The sequence below is a fragment of the Netta rufina genome (genome assembly GCF_964035555.1).
Source record: "Netta rufina genome assembly, chromosome: Z".
Lineage (NCBI taxonomy): Eukaryota > Metazoa > Chordata > Aves > Anseriformes > Anatidae > Netta > Netta rufina.
In genome coordinates, this window is record NC_140126.1 from 17,815,607 (window position 1) to 17,830,739 (window position 15,133).

The 15,133-nt window shown below is 34.4% G+C and overlaps 1 protein-coding gene across 2 annotated transcripts in view; it reads left to right on the top strand.

Annotated features, from left to right (window-relative positions):
* KIF2A (kinesin family member 2A) overlaps window positions 1–15,133 on the top strand; it is a 53,365-nt gene that overhangs the window by 21,223 nt on the left and 17,009 nt on the right. The window contains exons 2-9 of one of the 2 annotated variants that reach the window (XM_084305790.1): window positions 474–568; window positions 1,876–1,995; window positions 2,413–2,467; window positions 3,933–4,055; window positions 4,632–4,732; window positions 7,019–7,114; window positions 7,762–7,816; window positions 11,744–11,906. In XM_084305790.1, coding sequence (XP_084161916.1) covers window positions 474–568; window positions 1,876–1,995; window positions 2,413–2,467; window positions 3,933–4,055; window positions 4,632–4,732; window positions 7,019–7,114; window positions 7,762–7,816; window positions 11,744–11,906 — 808 coding nt within the window. The remainder of the gene's footprint in view (window positions 1–473; window positions 569–1,875; window positions 1,996–2,412; window positions 2,468–3,932; window positions 4,056–4,631; window positions 4,733–7,018; window positions 7,115–7,761; window positions 7,817–11,743; window positions 11,907–15,133) is intronic. The other variant, XM_084305791.1, reaches the window with a different exon arrangement.

Sequence of the window (15,133 nt, forward strand, 5' to 3'; positions counted from 1 at the left end):
TGTCCATAAGGAATGGATATCAGAATACTATGTCAGGGTGCTTTACTCCAGTCTTGGGACACTTAATGTTGTATCAGCCTAGAAAGAATACAAAAAAGCCTGTGTGGAGCATACCACATATACCACAGTAAACTTTCCCACCCATGGGGTGGGAAATGTTTCCATTATATTGAAATGTTACTGAAACTTTTTACAGGAAAAAGATTTTAAGTGGTGTGGCCTTCACATGGTATTTTGCTTACTTACCACTGTTTTATATTTCTCGAATTTTTTCACTGGGTCCCAGTAGAACCTCTGCTAGTGGTTCACATCTAAGCCAGTTTATAGAACGTGGCCAAGAACCTTCTTTTATTTATTTTCCTTTCTTTTTTAACCATCTTCTTCCTGCCGTCCTCTGCACACATGTATTCAAATAGCTTCTGAGATTTTTTTTTTCACCTGTTAATAAATGATTGTTTGTGTTTCCTTTCCAGGACGAATTCATCAAGCTATGGTGACATCCCTAAATGAAGATAATGAAAGTGTAACTGTTGAATGGATTGAAAATGGAGACACTAAAGGCAAAGAGGTAAACTTAACTATTTTAGAACCTTTCTCTTTTTAAATAATGTATAGACTACATGAGTGTTACTTAGAAATTTGCACTGTATAAATGAAAAGAAGATATAAATATTAATTTACTTAATGATTCTTTGGTTACAGACTGTTTTGAATGGGAGTTGTTGTGAAAATCTTGTTATCTGTTGTGTCAGATTTCACTTCCTGAGCTCTGTGTCATAGCTTTTAAATAGTGCTTTTCATCTGTTGATTTTGAACCGGATTACAAAGGCTGAGCTTTCTATCCCCTCTTTACAAGTAGAAAAATCAAATTTTTGAGAGGGAGAAAGACTTGCAACTCAGGCAGGAAACCGGTGGGAGAGCTAGATTAGAAATTCTTTTGTGCCTGTCTTAATGAGGAATTGGACTCTAGTTTGTTTATTTACCTTTTTTTTTTTTTTTGGCATTAATTTTCTAGGCTTGCTTGCTTTAACTATCTTTCTGTGTGTCTCAGTTATGTTTTGCTATCCCTTTTTACTCAGATTTTTGGACCAAGCTAGCCTATTCAAGCTGAGATTTTGAGAAACATCTCAGCATTACACCTAACTAGTTATATTAAAACACGGGAAAAAGAAAAAAAAATATGAACATGTCCTGGTGATCTCATTCGTGGAGCTCAACCCTCAAGACATAAAGAATCCATATACTAATGATATCTTTGAAAGGTCCAGCCAAGGGAGGTGGCAGTTTAGAAACCAAACTATTTAAGATCTTTAAGAAGCCAAGTTTCAATAGATCTGAACCTTCCTAGTTTTTAGATCTCGTCACCTCCTCAGATAATGGCATTTTGAAAGAGAACTTAGAAGAAAAAAAACAGGGTAATATATTTAATATAGATTCAATTTTGTTTTTACTTTTTTGCTCACTGTAATTTGTCTGTTCCTTTTGCACTGTCTGATAAATTTCAGATAACTGAGATCTCCTTTTTATGTTACGGAATGTCTTTCATTATCTGCAGTAATTTTTTTTATTTTTATTTTTTTTGCATTAATACTAGCTATTTCTGTTTTGATTTAATCACTCTACAGAATTACAAATATCTGTTGGTCATTTGTAATTCATCTATTTTCTGAAGGGTGTGTGTTTCAAGTAAGACAATAACAAGTGCTTAAGATGTTTTAGTGAACACAGAATGAGATAGCTCAGGTTACAGAATTAAATAGTTGTCTGGTAAAAACAATAAATTTATTTATTGTTTATTCTCAAGTGTAACAACAGAAATTGAGAGGTTGAATTTGTTCTTAGACTCACAAATTTGCTTTATATTCTTTTAAACAGATTGACTTGGAGAGCATATTTTCACTTAATCCAGATCTTGCACCTGATGAAGATATTGAACCTAGCCCAGAGACACCACCACCACCTACTCCATCAGCCAAAGTAAACAAAATTGTGAAGGTTGGTAACACCTATGCAGTATGTTCATAATAAACTTACAGAACTTCTATACATATTGTCATGCTTGAATTTTTAAATCTTACTTTTGTCTGTGGAACTACTTGTTGAATACGTTCCTTTTATTCCTGTGGTGAATGGGGGGGTTTCTGAAAATTTTCTAAGAAAAGGTTTGGCAGGGAGGTAGATGACTAGACTAATGTTTATATAGCTAGGTATAGCTCAAGTAAAAACATAGAAAAGGAGGTAGTTTTGAATCAGTACATATAGTTCAAGTAGTCTTCGCCCTAGGCTCTTCGGGGTGGGATTTTGTAATTACCACCTCTCTGTGTTACTGATGTTATGTCAGAGGAAGTGGTGAGGCTGTAATTTATGTTTTCAATAGACAGGTGATCAAATAACAGATTTCTTTCTTCGTAGAGTCGACGAACTGTGGCACCTATTAAGAATGATACTCCTACCAGAGATAATAGAGGTAATTGTTACATCTGACCATTTCAAGGAAGGAAAAAATATGGAAACATTTTGACTTCCTGCTCATCTAAAATTCTTTAATAGTTTGGCTTTTCTAATTCAGTATGTATACATGTGACATGTAGAAGACATGGCACATCATTCCTAGAATTACTCGTATGTGTATTTAGGAATGGGTATGTATGAATAATATTTATGTGCAAGTTTAAGCAGTATAACATCAGGAAAGTTAAGCTGAATGAACTGAAGGTGCAACAATTTGAAGTTAATTAATTATGCTATTATAAATCATTATAAATTATGTGTGGACTTTTACAAATTAAAACATCCTCAATTTACTTCAGCCTAATGGAGTGTTTCGATATACTATATGTATTGCACATAAAATTCTTACACTTTCAATTTTTTGGCTTAGTTTTCTAACAGTCTGTGTGTAAACATTAATTCTAAGAATTCTAAGAACACTTTAAACCTACAAGTTATTTCTTTACAGTTAATAGTGAAAAATCTATAAAAACCATAAAAATGACACTGAATAGTAGGTGAAATGAAGTAAGTATTAGATGACTGCAGATGTAATGCATCTGTAATATGGAAAGGAATAGTTACTGCTTGTTGTTTTAACTTTCTAACCTGTGTTGAACATAACTAACTTTGGAATGTCATCTCTATGTTATTAATCAAAGCTGTTACCTTCACTTTCATGCTTTTCTGGCAGAGCTTATTAGTAGAACTTGCAAGAAACTGGCCAGCTGAAGCAGAGGTGCTTGAAGCAACTCTTTGAATAACAACTTGTGATATTCAGCTCTGCCAGAGAGGCTTGCATGCTTACTACATTCACTGGGAACAGATATCTGCATCTTTAGAAATTGGCATCTCTATCACATATGGAATAAGTGCATAAATGTAGGCATGTTGATTGCATCCATATCACTTTCAATGTGGTCTCAAAAAGGTTTGTTTCTTCCACTTGTAGTTTGAGCCGCACTTGGCTGCATTTCATTTGTTTCCCTCTAGTCCTCCCAGATATTGTTTGATGGGGTGGAACTATTTTTTAATTTGTAGAGAATGTGAAACAGCAGGGCCATTTTCTTTCTTGGTTTTTGGTATAATCACAATATAAATAAAATTACAGCATTGAAGGACTGTGTATCTACAAATACATTCTTCATTCTGTGTACATAATAAGCTATACTAATTGTGTAGTAGAGTATTTAAAAGTATGCACAGGCAGCATTAGTACTTCATAATTATCTTGCGTTGGTATATAACATTAGGATAAAAAAGGCTGCATACCAAATGTCTTTAATAATAGATTTTCCATACATATGACTATCCTCTGCACTCACTAAATTAATGCGTCTCAAAAGAGGCCTTGTTTTATCTTGTCATACTAAAACATTTCAGAAGTTGGTAGAAATGTTATTCTTTCACATCTAGATCAACTTTGTGCTTTTCTTCTGCAGTGGTTGGTTCTGCACGTGCACGGCCCACTCAGCTTCCTGAGCAGTCTTCCTCCTCGCAACAGAACGGTAGTGTTTCAGATATATCTCCAGTTCAAGCTGCAAAAAAGGAATTTGGACCCCCTTGTATGTAAACAGTGTATCAAGGATTCTTTCATTCTGGGCATTACATGTACATTCTCTTGGATTATGTTGTTGTCCATAAATGACAAGGGATCTATATATGCAGTTGTCTGTAGGCTTCCTTACAAAGTTTCTTCAGAGCCCTGTGGCTAAACAAATGTTCATTTTTGTCATAGTTGTGCTAGTGCTTGGAATTTGATTTTTCTTTATCTATTTTTCAATCATGAATGTGTGATTTTTTTATTTTTTTTTAAATGTGCCTGGACTTGCTTTTAATATGAACCAAGAGATCACATGTACCTGTCCAAATGTGTCTATCCAAATGTTTTTTGAGGGTCATTGTCCTTGTATTTTTGGTTCTGTAGTTATTGTCCCATTCCCATATTTTTAATTTATTTATTCAATGAATTTTAGAAATTAAATTTTTATACTTATTTTGTAGTAACCCTGATTTCCTTGAAAAGACAGTTGATATAAATAAATGCATTCTAAATATTGATTAATTAATATAATTGTAGTGTAAATACTAAATCCATGCAACACACTGAAAATATTTTAAATTATATCGTTTTCTCTAAGCACGTAGAAAATCTAATTGTGTAAAAGAGGTTGAAAAATTGCAAGAGAAACGTGAAAAAAGAAGGTTACAACAACAGGAACTTAGAGAAAAAAGAGCGCAGGTTAGTATTTTTAGTTTAGATGATGCCTTTTTTCATTTTTCAGTAATTTTTATGAACTGTAATAGTCTTGAAATTAAAATGTTTTCATCCTGCATAAAAGTTTGATAAGTCATTTTGTTGCATAGCTGCATTGGTCTCATAGCTATATATACAGTTTTCCCCCTCTTTTTCTTCCTACACAAACAATTGCTTACAATTACTTATCTTTCCATATGTTATTTCAAAATCAAGTGCTGATGATAGCTGTTTTTTAGGGAAAATATGTTGATAAAAATAATCAAGGCTTTGGCTTTTAGATAAGGCTTTTATTCTATGGAAGATATTTCAATATTATGGTAAATTGTTCCTTATGATCTTTGATGCTTTGGAGGAGATGTGTTTAAGGCTCAGATTTGAACAGTGTTTGTTTATTTATTTATTTATTTATTTATTTATTTTTCTTTAAACCTGTCTAGGAATTTATAGTTTAGCTTTGTATTGTGCAGGCAGGTTGGCAGTGAGCTGTTAGAAATTTGTGTGAAAGTTGCTAATCCTGTGAGAAAAATCTCTAAATATTAAATGACTTTCTGTCACAGTAGTGTAAAAGCTTTAGCAAAACTAGTAGTGTAATCTTGTTGGCAGGCTTATGCTTATGGGTTAATCTCTCTAAAGAGATGCTACCAATCTGCTACTGGCATGAGAAGTACCACCACTTAGTAAATAATTCAGACAGTTTAAATTTACTTCATGCTTTAATGATGTTTCTAAGCTGACCTAGAATGACCTATATTGAATTCACATTCTCTAATTTTCATCCACTTAAACAAATGAAAAATACTGCTATGTCTTTATGTGTGAGGAACAATTAATTTTTGGTTTATATCATAAAACTCTTTGACATGGTGCTACACCTAAAATATTCATTTTATCTCACTTTTGTGAATACTGCCTTTGCACCTAAGTCTTAAACTTCTGTATGAGAAAGTTGTGGTTGCCTTGATGACCTCTCTGTATCTGTGCTTTCTGGTGCTTTGCGTGTTCTGTTGTGAAATACAGCACTGTTTGCTAGTGGGCAAAAAATCACTGTCTTCTAGTGGGCAAGACCTTTAAATAGAATTTGAATAACATTAAGCAAATACTTTTTCCATAATAAACAGTACTTCTTGCTGAATTTTAGAAGGAAACATTTCAGGAGTAATACATTTTGTGTGGACTTACTGTAAGCAGTTTTAAGTAGTCAGGGTGGAGAATATAAAAGTATAGTCAACTTCTGATTACCACGTCACAGGTTTATCTGAGATGGGAATCAACTCTGTCACAGATGCACAGACATCTGGTGGTTCAGTTTCAGCTCGTTAACCACAGTGCATTGCTTTTTGGAAGTGCCTGTGCTGCTTCCACAATCTGCTGTGGTCCAGGAGGAGCTTTAGTTTATTTGTGGGGAGCCATGCAAAGCTCAGTAAGGTCTGAGGACCAGAGCTGGCTGTGTATGGCATCAATAGGATGTTGCCAAACTGCAAAAAATGCTATTTTAGGAAAAGATGTTTGAGTAATTCTGTAGCCTGCCCAGCTCTACACCTCTGACTTAGCAAGGCTTAGACAGGTTCCATGCATGAGCTCTCACATGTCCTTTTGCTGCTGTACTTGTGGTTCCAGGTTTAGGGGTAGGAGGGTTTGTGAGCCTGGATGTAGCGTAGCATATTGTGTATCTTTGGGATTGCTTCTCTTTCTGGGGCCTCTTGGAGTGTTGGAAGACAGTTGGACTTGATGACTGTAGAGGTCTTCTCCAACCATAATTCTATGATTCTAAGAGTTTCCAGTGCATTTAAGTCGTTGTAGAAGTTAACTCAGGACCACTGGTAGGATCATCCTCCTTTATCCATCTCATGTAGAGCAGGTGGGGTACCTGCACTGTCCTCTGCAGCCTATTTTACACTTTTATAGTTGTCTATCCATTTGTTTGTTGGACAGTGTTATCTCAGATTAAGAGGCGTTGACTGCATGTACTGCCTGTTGTGAAGTTGTTTGGTAGTGTTTCTTTAATGTGCTGATTCTGACAAAAGTGGGAGTCATTTCTCTTCTTTTAGTAGGCTCGTAGTGAGTCCTGAATTAAAAAAGTGTTTTTGACAACCAAAAATATTAAATAAATGTCATATAATGACCATATAATTTCCTTTCTGATCAGTAAATTACCTACATCAGAACATCAGTTAATATGTATTTTTCTTTATGAGTGAATTCAGAACTAATGTAAATCAGCCCATTTCAGGAAAATAATGTAAGAAATTCCGTTGCTTGCTTCTCTAGGATGTTGATGCTACAAACCCAAATTATGAAATTATGTGTATGATAAGAGATTTCAGGGGAAGTTTGGATTACAGACCATTGACAACTGCAGATCCTGTAAGTATCCTAGGCAACGTGGAAATTTTTTTTATCTCTTTGTATTTTTAATATGGGTTTTTAATTTTTTTTTCCAATGTATGAATATACTTCTGTCTGTAATCATGAAAAATAAGTTGCTTAATATGTATTAGTGTTCTTTATAGCATGGATTTATTTTTTCTGCATTTTCCTGGGATGCTAAGTGATGTGCACACAAAACACTTGGGTTTCTTTGAAAAACCTTGTGGGGTGTAAAGATGAATATTTGATTTTTCAAGGTGGTGAGGGCCTTTGATTTTCAGAGAAGTGAAGGGAATCCTTAAATGACTTTATCAGATGTCTGTGGAAATATGAGACCCTAACAATTTCCATTAATAAGATATCCACCCTGTTACAGCTGGGTTTGCTTGCTGTGTTATAAGTTGTATCTAATACTTTACAGAACCCAGTCACTATCTACACAGTTTTTTTATCCTTAATGTATGGCTGACTTTCAGTTTTTTGGTTATTGTGCAGATGCAATGGGCTTTTGCTCATTGAGATGACTCAATGTATTGGAAATTTCTCTTACTTTATATGATTGGTTAATTAATTCAAAAACAGAGGTAACATATCCTATAACTGGAACTGAAATATAGTTTACTGAAAGATTTTTTCCTTTGCAGATTGATGAGCACAGGATATGTGTTTGTGTACGAAAACGACCACTCAATAAAAAAGGTACGACCATGTAATATTTTGCAGAATGCTCTTTCTGAAAAGCTGCCTCCGACAGTCATATTATTCATACTGAAGAGATCTAGAAATACTGATCAAAGGTGAAACTCCACTAGTATTAGCCAATGTATGTGAGGGACCCAGACAATTTATAGATTTATCATAACCTGGATAAAGTCAGGGAGAAAAGTAGTTTAAACTGTCACAATTTTGTGGATTGGGAGTAGAGGCACAGAGACTGAAAATTTCTTCCAAGGTCATCTAGGGTGTATTTAGTTGGTTTAAACATCAATTCTGCTATAATTTCTTGAGTAATCTTACAGTGGTAGAATCACCATTTTTTTAAACTATCCTTTAAGTAATCTCCTGATCAGTGAGCTACCCAATGAAAGCTTTTATACACATTTTTTATACATGTATTTTTTTTATATTTTCAAGTGGACCTGAATAAGATGTTTAGAACAATTCAGGTGGTACCTACATGTTGGTGTCCTATGACACTTCAGGCACCCAGGAGTATCTAAGGCATCCTCATAGGGCTTGTGGGTTACAGACAAATTGGAGACTCATCTGTAAGTGCATCTAAGGATTGGGCAAGATACCCTGGGGCATATTAAGTGACACTAACCACCTGTTTTTAGCTGCTAGAATCATTCCCTAGTGACATCTTTGTATATAAGAGTATTATATATACAAACTTACTGCCTGCTCCTTAGGCTGGAGACAATATTCCCCAAATTGTTTAGGTTTTCAACTCCAGTAAATGCCAGTCTTCTCATGATGTTCTCCACTGTCAGTGGGAAAGTGAGAACTACAAATGTTTCTGGACTGGAACCCATCTGAATTCAGCACCATTTTAAGCTGGTTTTTATCTTAAAGGACATTTATTTCTTTCCCTTTTTGTATATATGTGGTTTAGCTAAAAGACTCAAAGAGCATCACACTGGCTATGAAACTACATGAGATGTATTTAGTGTTTTTGTACTGTCAGAGCTATACATTAAGGATTATCTGAAGCAAGCATTTCCAGAGGGATATGGGAGAACTGTACAGGAAAGAGAAAGTGTATTGATGTCAGAATATAATTATTTTTTTCCTTCCACAAACGAGCTGCTTTTTGGAAGGAAAGCTCACACTGGAAGGAAAGTACACATTGGAGCTGCTGCTGCTACATTTTTTTTCACTTTTAAATTAAAATATATACATATAATAATCTAAAAGGAATGCAAAACCTCAAGAGCTGGTTAATTTAAATTATTTTTCACAATCTGTAAAATAAGGATATTCAACGCACAAATCTGTTAGAAGTTCAATTTCTGATTTAGCCTTGAAGGTTATCTGTAATAAAATTTGACTTGGAAATCTGATACATTTTGGGAGAAACATTGCCTTCTAACTGCACAGAAGGTGGACAAAGTGAAATTATAGCAAATGAAATCAAGTTGTCTTAAGGCTAATTTATGGGATTCAAAAATAGTACTTCAAACTCAATAAGTTGCAGACCTTAGGTATTAGTGGTTAGAAACTGCTGAGGAACTATTTCTGAAGAGTTTGTTGGAATCACAAAATCAGAGAATGTCCGAGGCTGGAAGGAGCCTCTGAAGATCATCTAGCCCAACCCACCCACCAAGCAGGATCACCTAGAGCACTTTGTGCAGCATGGCATCCAGGCAGGTTTTAAGTATCTCCAGAGAAGGAGACTCCACAGCCTCTCTGGGCAACCTGTGCTTGTGCTCTGTCACCCTCAGTAAAGTGCCCCCTCATATTCAGCCAGAAACTTGTGTGCTCCAGTTTGTACCTTTGTACCCATTGCCTCTTGTCCTGTTGCTGAGCACAACTGAGAAGAGACTGGCTCCATCCTCTCGACACACCAGATATTAATAGAGATTGATGAGGTCTTCCCTCAGTTTTCTCTCTTTCCAGCTAAACAGGCCCAGCTCTCTCAGCCTGTCCTCGTATAGCAGGTGCTCCAGTCCTCTCATCATCTTCGTAGCCCTCTTCTAGACTCACTCCAGTAGCTCCATGTCTCTCTTGTACTGGGGAGCCCAGAACTGGGCACAGCACACCAGGTGTTGCCTCGAAGATGAGCATCTAAGTAAAAGTGAAGCTGACACTAAAGCTATTTTGTATTTTTTAAAATAAGCTTCTCTCTTAGATTGGGGAGGAACCACAGAGATAATCCAGTAGTCCTATGATACACTCTTCTGAAAACATGTATTTTATTTTTGAGAATTCATAAGAAGCAGCATTTCTCATGCAACATTTTTAAAATTGAAGAGTATAAAAGAATTGAAAGACTAAAATTGAAAAGCACAAAAGAATATTATTCTGTAAACCCCTGAAGAGAAAAAATAAAAAAAGTTTCCTTTATTATTGCAACAATAATACATCAAAAATATTACCTTTCCCTCTTCATGTTTTGTATTTTGAAATTCTATAAGGAGCTCAAATTTTTCAATAGAAATCAAGTGTACAAATTCGTGTCAGTCTCTCACACACACATATATATCACCATAGTCTTTGGATATTCCCAGCACTGATCATTTTGTGGATTCACTTTGTAGGAAGTAGGTCTTCAGGTTGATAATTTAAATTTTTATTTCAGTGAGGTATATTTACAGTTGAGAAATAGGTATGGTGGGTTTCGTAAACACTATTGCACGTTTTCATCAGCAAGGAATACGGGTTGTCCTAATAATTACCCGGGAGCAGGTAGATGTCTTATTCCAAACAGTTGTTTAAGAAATAATAGATTTGACTACTTTAACTGAAAAAGATTTTTGTGTAAATAATTAGCCTTCATATATCCCTTTTTACCAGTGTTCTTTATTTCTTCTCTGTGATTACTGCAGAATAATTACATTTTACTTTATTGCAGTGCAGTTGAAATTTTGATTATATTGTGAATTGAATGCATAATTGTGTTATGTCATGAAGTGGTAAGCATTGTACAGTTTGATAAGTTTGTTAACTGATGAAAAGATTTCTATCTGATTGTGTAAAGCCACATCTAATTCTTGAATTGCATGCCTTACAAAATTTTACATAGAAATGCAAGCGGGACACATTATTGATCTTGACTGTACACACAAAAGATCTTTATTTTTGTGCATATCATGGATCGCTGGGTTCTCTGTATTTTGCTGACTCATATCTCCTACAACAACTAGCTGTAAATTGTAATGCACTGTAGTAATTATAACCTGGGAACTCACTATTGAAATTGCAACTAGATAGCTTTTGTTCATTCCCTATGATAGAAAGCATCATTAGCATTTTCAGCTTTCTGCTTACAAGATAATTTTTCAAAAGTGTTTAACTGTAGAGAAATTCTACATTAAAGACCTACACTTTAGGTTCCAGAAGGAATATACAAAAGGAAATCTCTAAGTAGAATGAAAGCAATATATTCATTTTTGGAAGCTGTGAACGTATTACTATAACATTAAGATTTACAGAAAATAAAAACAAAATTTTACAATCAAGAAGATTCTCCTAAGCATGTTGGACAGTACAAGTAGTAGACTGCAGTGTTCTGTTTCTCCAGAAGAGAACTTGTAAAAACTTACAGGGTATGGTAGTAATCTGTAAAAAGAGTTTATAAGACCTGGGCAAAGAACTTAAATCCATAAAAAGTATTATTATTATAGACTATATTACAAGCTATAATTAATGATGTTTCTTTATCTAATCAACTTTGTAACACTTCTTCTAAATTTCTAGCAATTGCTAGGATAGGATGAATAGACTACCAAAATGAAATTTCTAATTTAGCAAATTATTATCTAGGTATCAGAAGCCCTAGTCTACTGCACTGTTGTTTCTTGGAGGAGCTGTGTTATCTGAGATGTTACAGGAATGTAAACAGTGAAAAAAATGTAAAAAATGGTGTGTTGCTATTTAAATATATATATTTCACTTATTTTATAGAAACTTTAATGAAAGACCTTGATGTAATAACAATTCCTAGTAAAGATGTTGTGATGGTACATGAGCCAAAACAAAAGGTGGATTTAACAAGGTACCTAGAAAACCAAACTTTTCGTTTTGATTATGCCTTTGATGACACGGCTCCTAATGAAATGGTTTACAGGTATGTGTAAATGCTTCTTTTTTTTCTTTTGTGAATATTTTTTTATTTTATCTCTCATTTATCTCCCATGTCAGTAATAGGGTCATGGATCTGACCCCTGTTCTCTGTTATCAGATATGTATGTTGCTACCTCCATTCTTTTGTCTGTATACTTATATTTTAACTCTGCTCATCCTGAATTTTCATCTGCAATGTCATCGCCATTTCCACCTCTGTTGACCTCAGTCCTGTTCTCAGTCTTTCTCCAAGCCCAGACTTGCCAGACAGTGTGTATTACCTGCCTTCTCAGCCAGTGAATGTTTGAACAACTTCATTGCTACTCCATCCGCCTCAGTGTTATTTTCTTATTAATTAGTATGTGCATGGCACCTGGGGCATGAGTCATTGCTTTTGGTCTTCAGGAAACTTGGAATAAAAGGGCAGCACCAGCCCCAAATACCTTGCTGTTTGAATATAAGATAATTAACTTCTGGAAACAAATCAGAAGAGGGTGGAGAAAAGTACAAAAAAAGAGCATTGCTATGTTTTTCATATTGCTGAGATTCCTGAGCTGTTGGAAGAAGTCTAGGTGGTGTAATGCAGACCTACATGGAAGCTAATTTATTTTGTTCAAAATGCTATAGCTTTCTGATTTAAAAAAAAAAAAAAAAAAAAAAAAAGCGCAAAAACACACACACACGTAGCTCCAAGGTATTTGGATCTCTTTTTTCCTTTATTCTTTCATTTTACTTCCACATCTGGCACAGAATAATATACACAACACTTCAAAAACTTGTTTAGAAGTAGCTGTTTGCATTCTACCTGTCACTGAATGGGTTAGATACACTAGCAGGCAAAGTTACGACAATAGGGTAGGTCATAATATTGGTATACAGCCTAAATATTGTGAAGCATTTTGTGAGGAATATTGATATTAGAATAGAATTTGATGATTTAACTTCTCCTTATGCTTTGAGAGTGCATTCTATAACCCTAAGGAGTATATATTAATTTAATATACTAATGGTAGTTTTTAATCCAACAGTTAGGAAGTCAAAGTTGGCATCATATCCTGGTGGATTGTGGATGAAATGCTGTCATTGGATAAGTGAAAATACATAATAAAAGGTTCATTAAAAAGCCTTGAAAATTTGAGTCCTGCACTTGATAAAATTAGGAGAAGAAAGATAGCAAAATGCAAATCTCTTTAGCCTGTTAGTTTAAAAGACTTTCATTAGTGTAAACTGAAGCAAAGGGAAATCTCCCTTGGAGATTTCTCTGTAATGTTTGTCTATCGTTGACTTTTCTTTCGTCACATGGAATGGCTGTGGGAGAGCCTTATGAAGTTTGCCTCTTGCAATAGTTTTCCTCCTGCTTAACAACCAGTTCTTTAATCTCCATTTTTCCCGTTAGTCCTCATTTATCTTTGTGAGCATAGTGTTTAATTGTGAAAGGTGTTTTTGGCATACAGTGTTCCCATATTTTAGTGTTCAGTTTCTTCTGGATAGTTTTTATTAGTTACATAATAAATTAATGGTAATATGAGAAAATATTGAAATATGTTTGTACTCAGCCTAAAACAATCTCTGGCCTTTGTAGTAGTACAGGGTTTTTTCTTCTTCCTCAGATGGCACAATATTGATTATTACTTGAAGGATAGTTTGCTTCAAGGTCTTCTGTTATAACTGAATTAAGAGCAAGATAGGTGTCGTGGTAGGCTGCCACAGTGGGGAACAAAAAAATGGTATTACTAGTTACTCCAGTTTTCTTCTGTATGATAAAATTAATGTATTTGTATACTGGAAAACATTTTTCAGTTTGTCAGGAAAAAATCTAATATTCCATTTTAGTAGTTTAATTTTGCCTATTTTGTATTTTAAGTATTTTGAGTCCTTGAGCCACAAAACTGAGTTGCAAGTTGTTCTTTTTTCAGTGTTAAAAAACTTTTAACACTAGTTTGAATGGGCATGCATTTTGAATATTTAAAGGAGAAACAAAGTTTATATATCTAAAAGATCAAGATTGCAAAGGAAGGTTCTGGCAGAAGGAAAGTTGGACTGCGTTTGGCTTGGTAACATTTGGAGTTGTATAACACTTCATGAAAACGTTTCTAGTTATGATTGTATTTTGTCTTCTTTTAAAATAGATAATATAAATACCACTTTTTATAAATCAAAATGCATAATTTCAAACTCAACAGAGATAATGGAGTATGCTTTTTAGGAAAATAGGCTTCTTGAAATTTATATTAGAAATTTAAAAGAACAAACAGAGGGATGGAAATACCCTGTTGAGGACAAATGAAGTATATGCTTGGAGGAAATAAAAAAGAAAGACTAAGGCTGATCAGAAGTCATCTGGTGCATTCGTTTTTGTTTTTTTTTAAATGATGATGCTGTTACATTTTGTATAACCCTTGGCTGCTGAATGGGTTGATCTTGCCTGTATACTTTTTGTAAGTAATTTTGTGTTTATTCCAAAGTGAAATAAAAGGAAACATCTGGAAGAAGTTTAGAAAGAGAGCATTAGAAAAATGTTGCAGAGACTCTTGCTGTAATTATTTAATAGAGATAACCCTCCATTAGGTTACACTTTGCTTTTCAAGATATTTCATGAAATAACAGTGATAAACAGCTAGCATTAGGATATAATAACAGTATTATATAGTAACAGAACGTGTTTTTTAAAAGCAGAAGTTAGTCCTTTAAAATAGAAAAACAATACTTTGGGAAAGTTTTTGACACATCAAGCAATACCTCAGGTATCTATAGATTTTTCTGTTCTGATGAGCTTGGTTATACATCTTCTGAGCCTTTTCTCAGCATATGTATGTTCTCAAGATATTAAGAATCTCAATGCTATTTTGGCTGTCTGTCTTATGACATTAGTCTTAGAAGCTGATTTAGAAAGAAAAGAAATAATTAAAAAGCATTGTAGAGGGACTTTTCTAAGGGCAAAACTTAAGTATTTATCTATTCTGTTCTCCCGCTCCCATATTTTCTAGTGCTGTCTATTTTTTTTAGGAAGCTGCAGACTCCATGTAGTAAAATGTGCTGTGTTGTGTTATTAAAACAAGGATTTTTTTTTCCTCAGGGCTTAAAGGAGGATTATATTGTTGTAGAATAAATGGGAGACACCTTTTAGCTTTTGTTTAATGTTTTAGGATATTTTAATGCCTTAGAGCTGTATTAGCTCTAATTTGGAGATGTTCTTTGGCATCTCAAAGTACAGACCCAGTTCTGTCATTT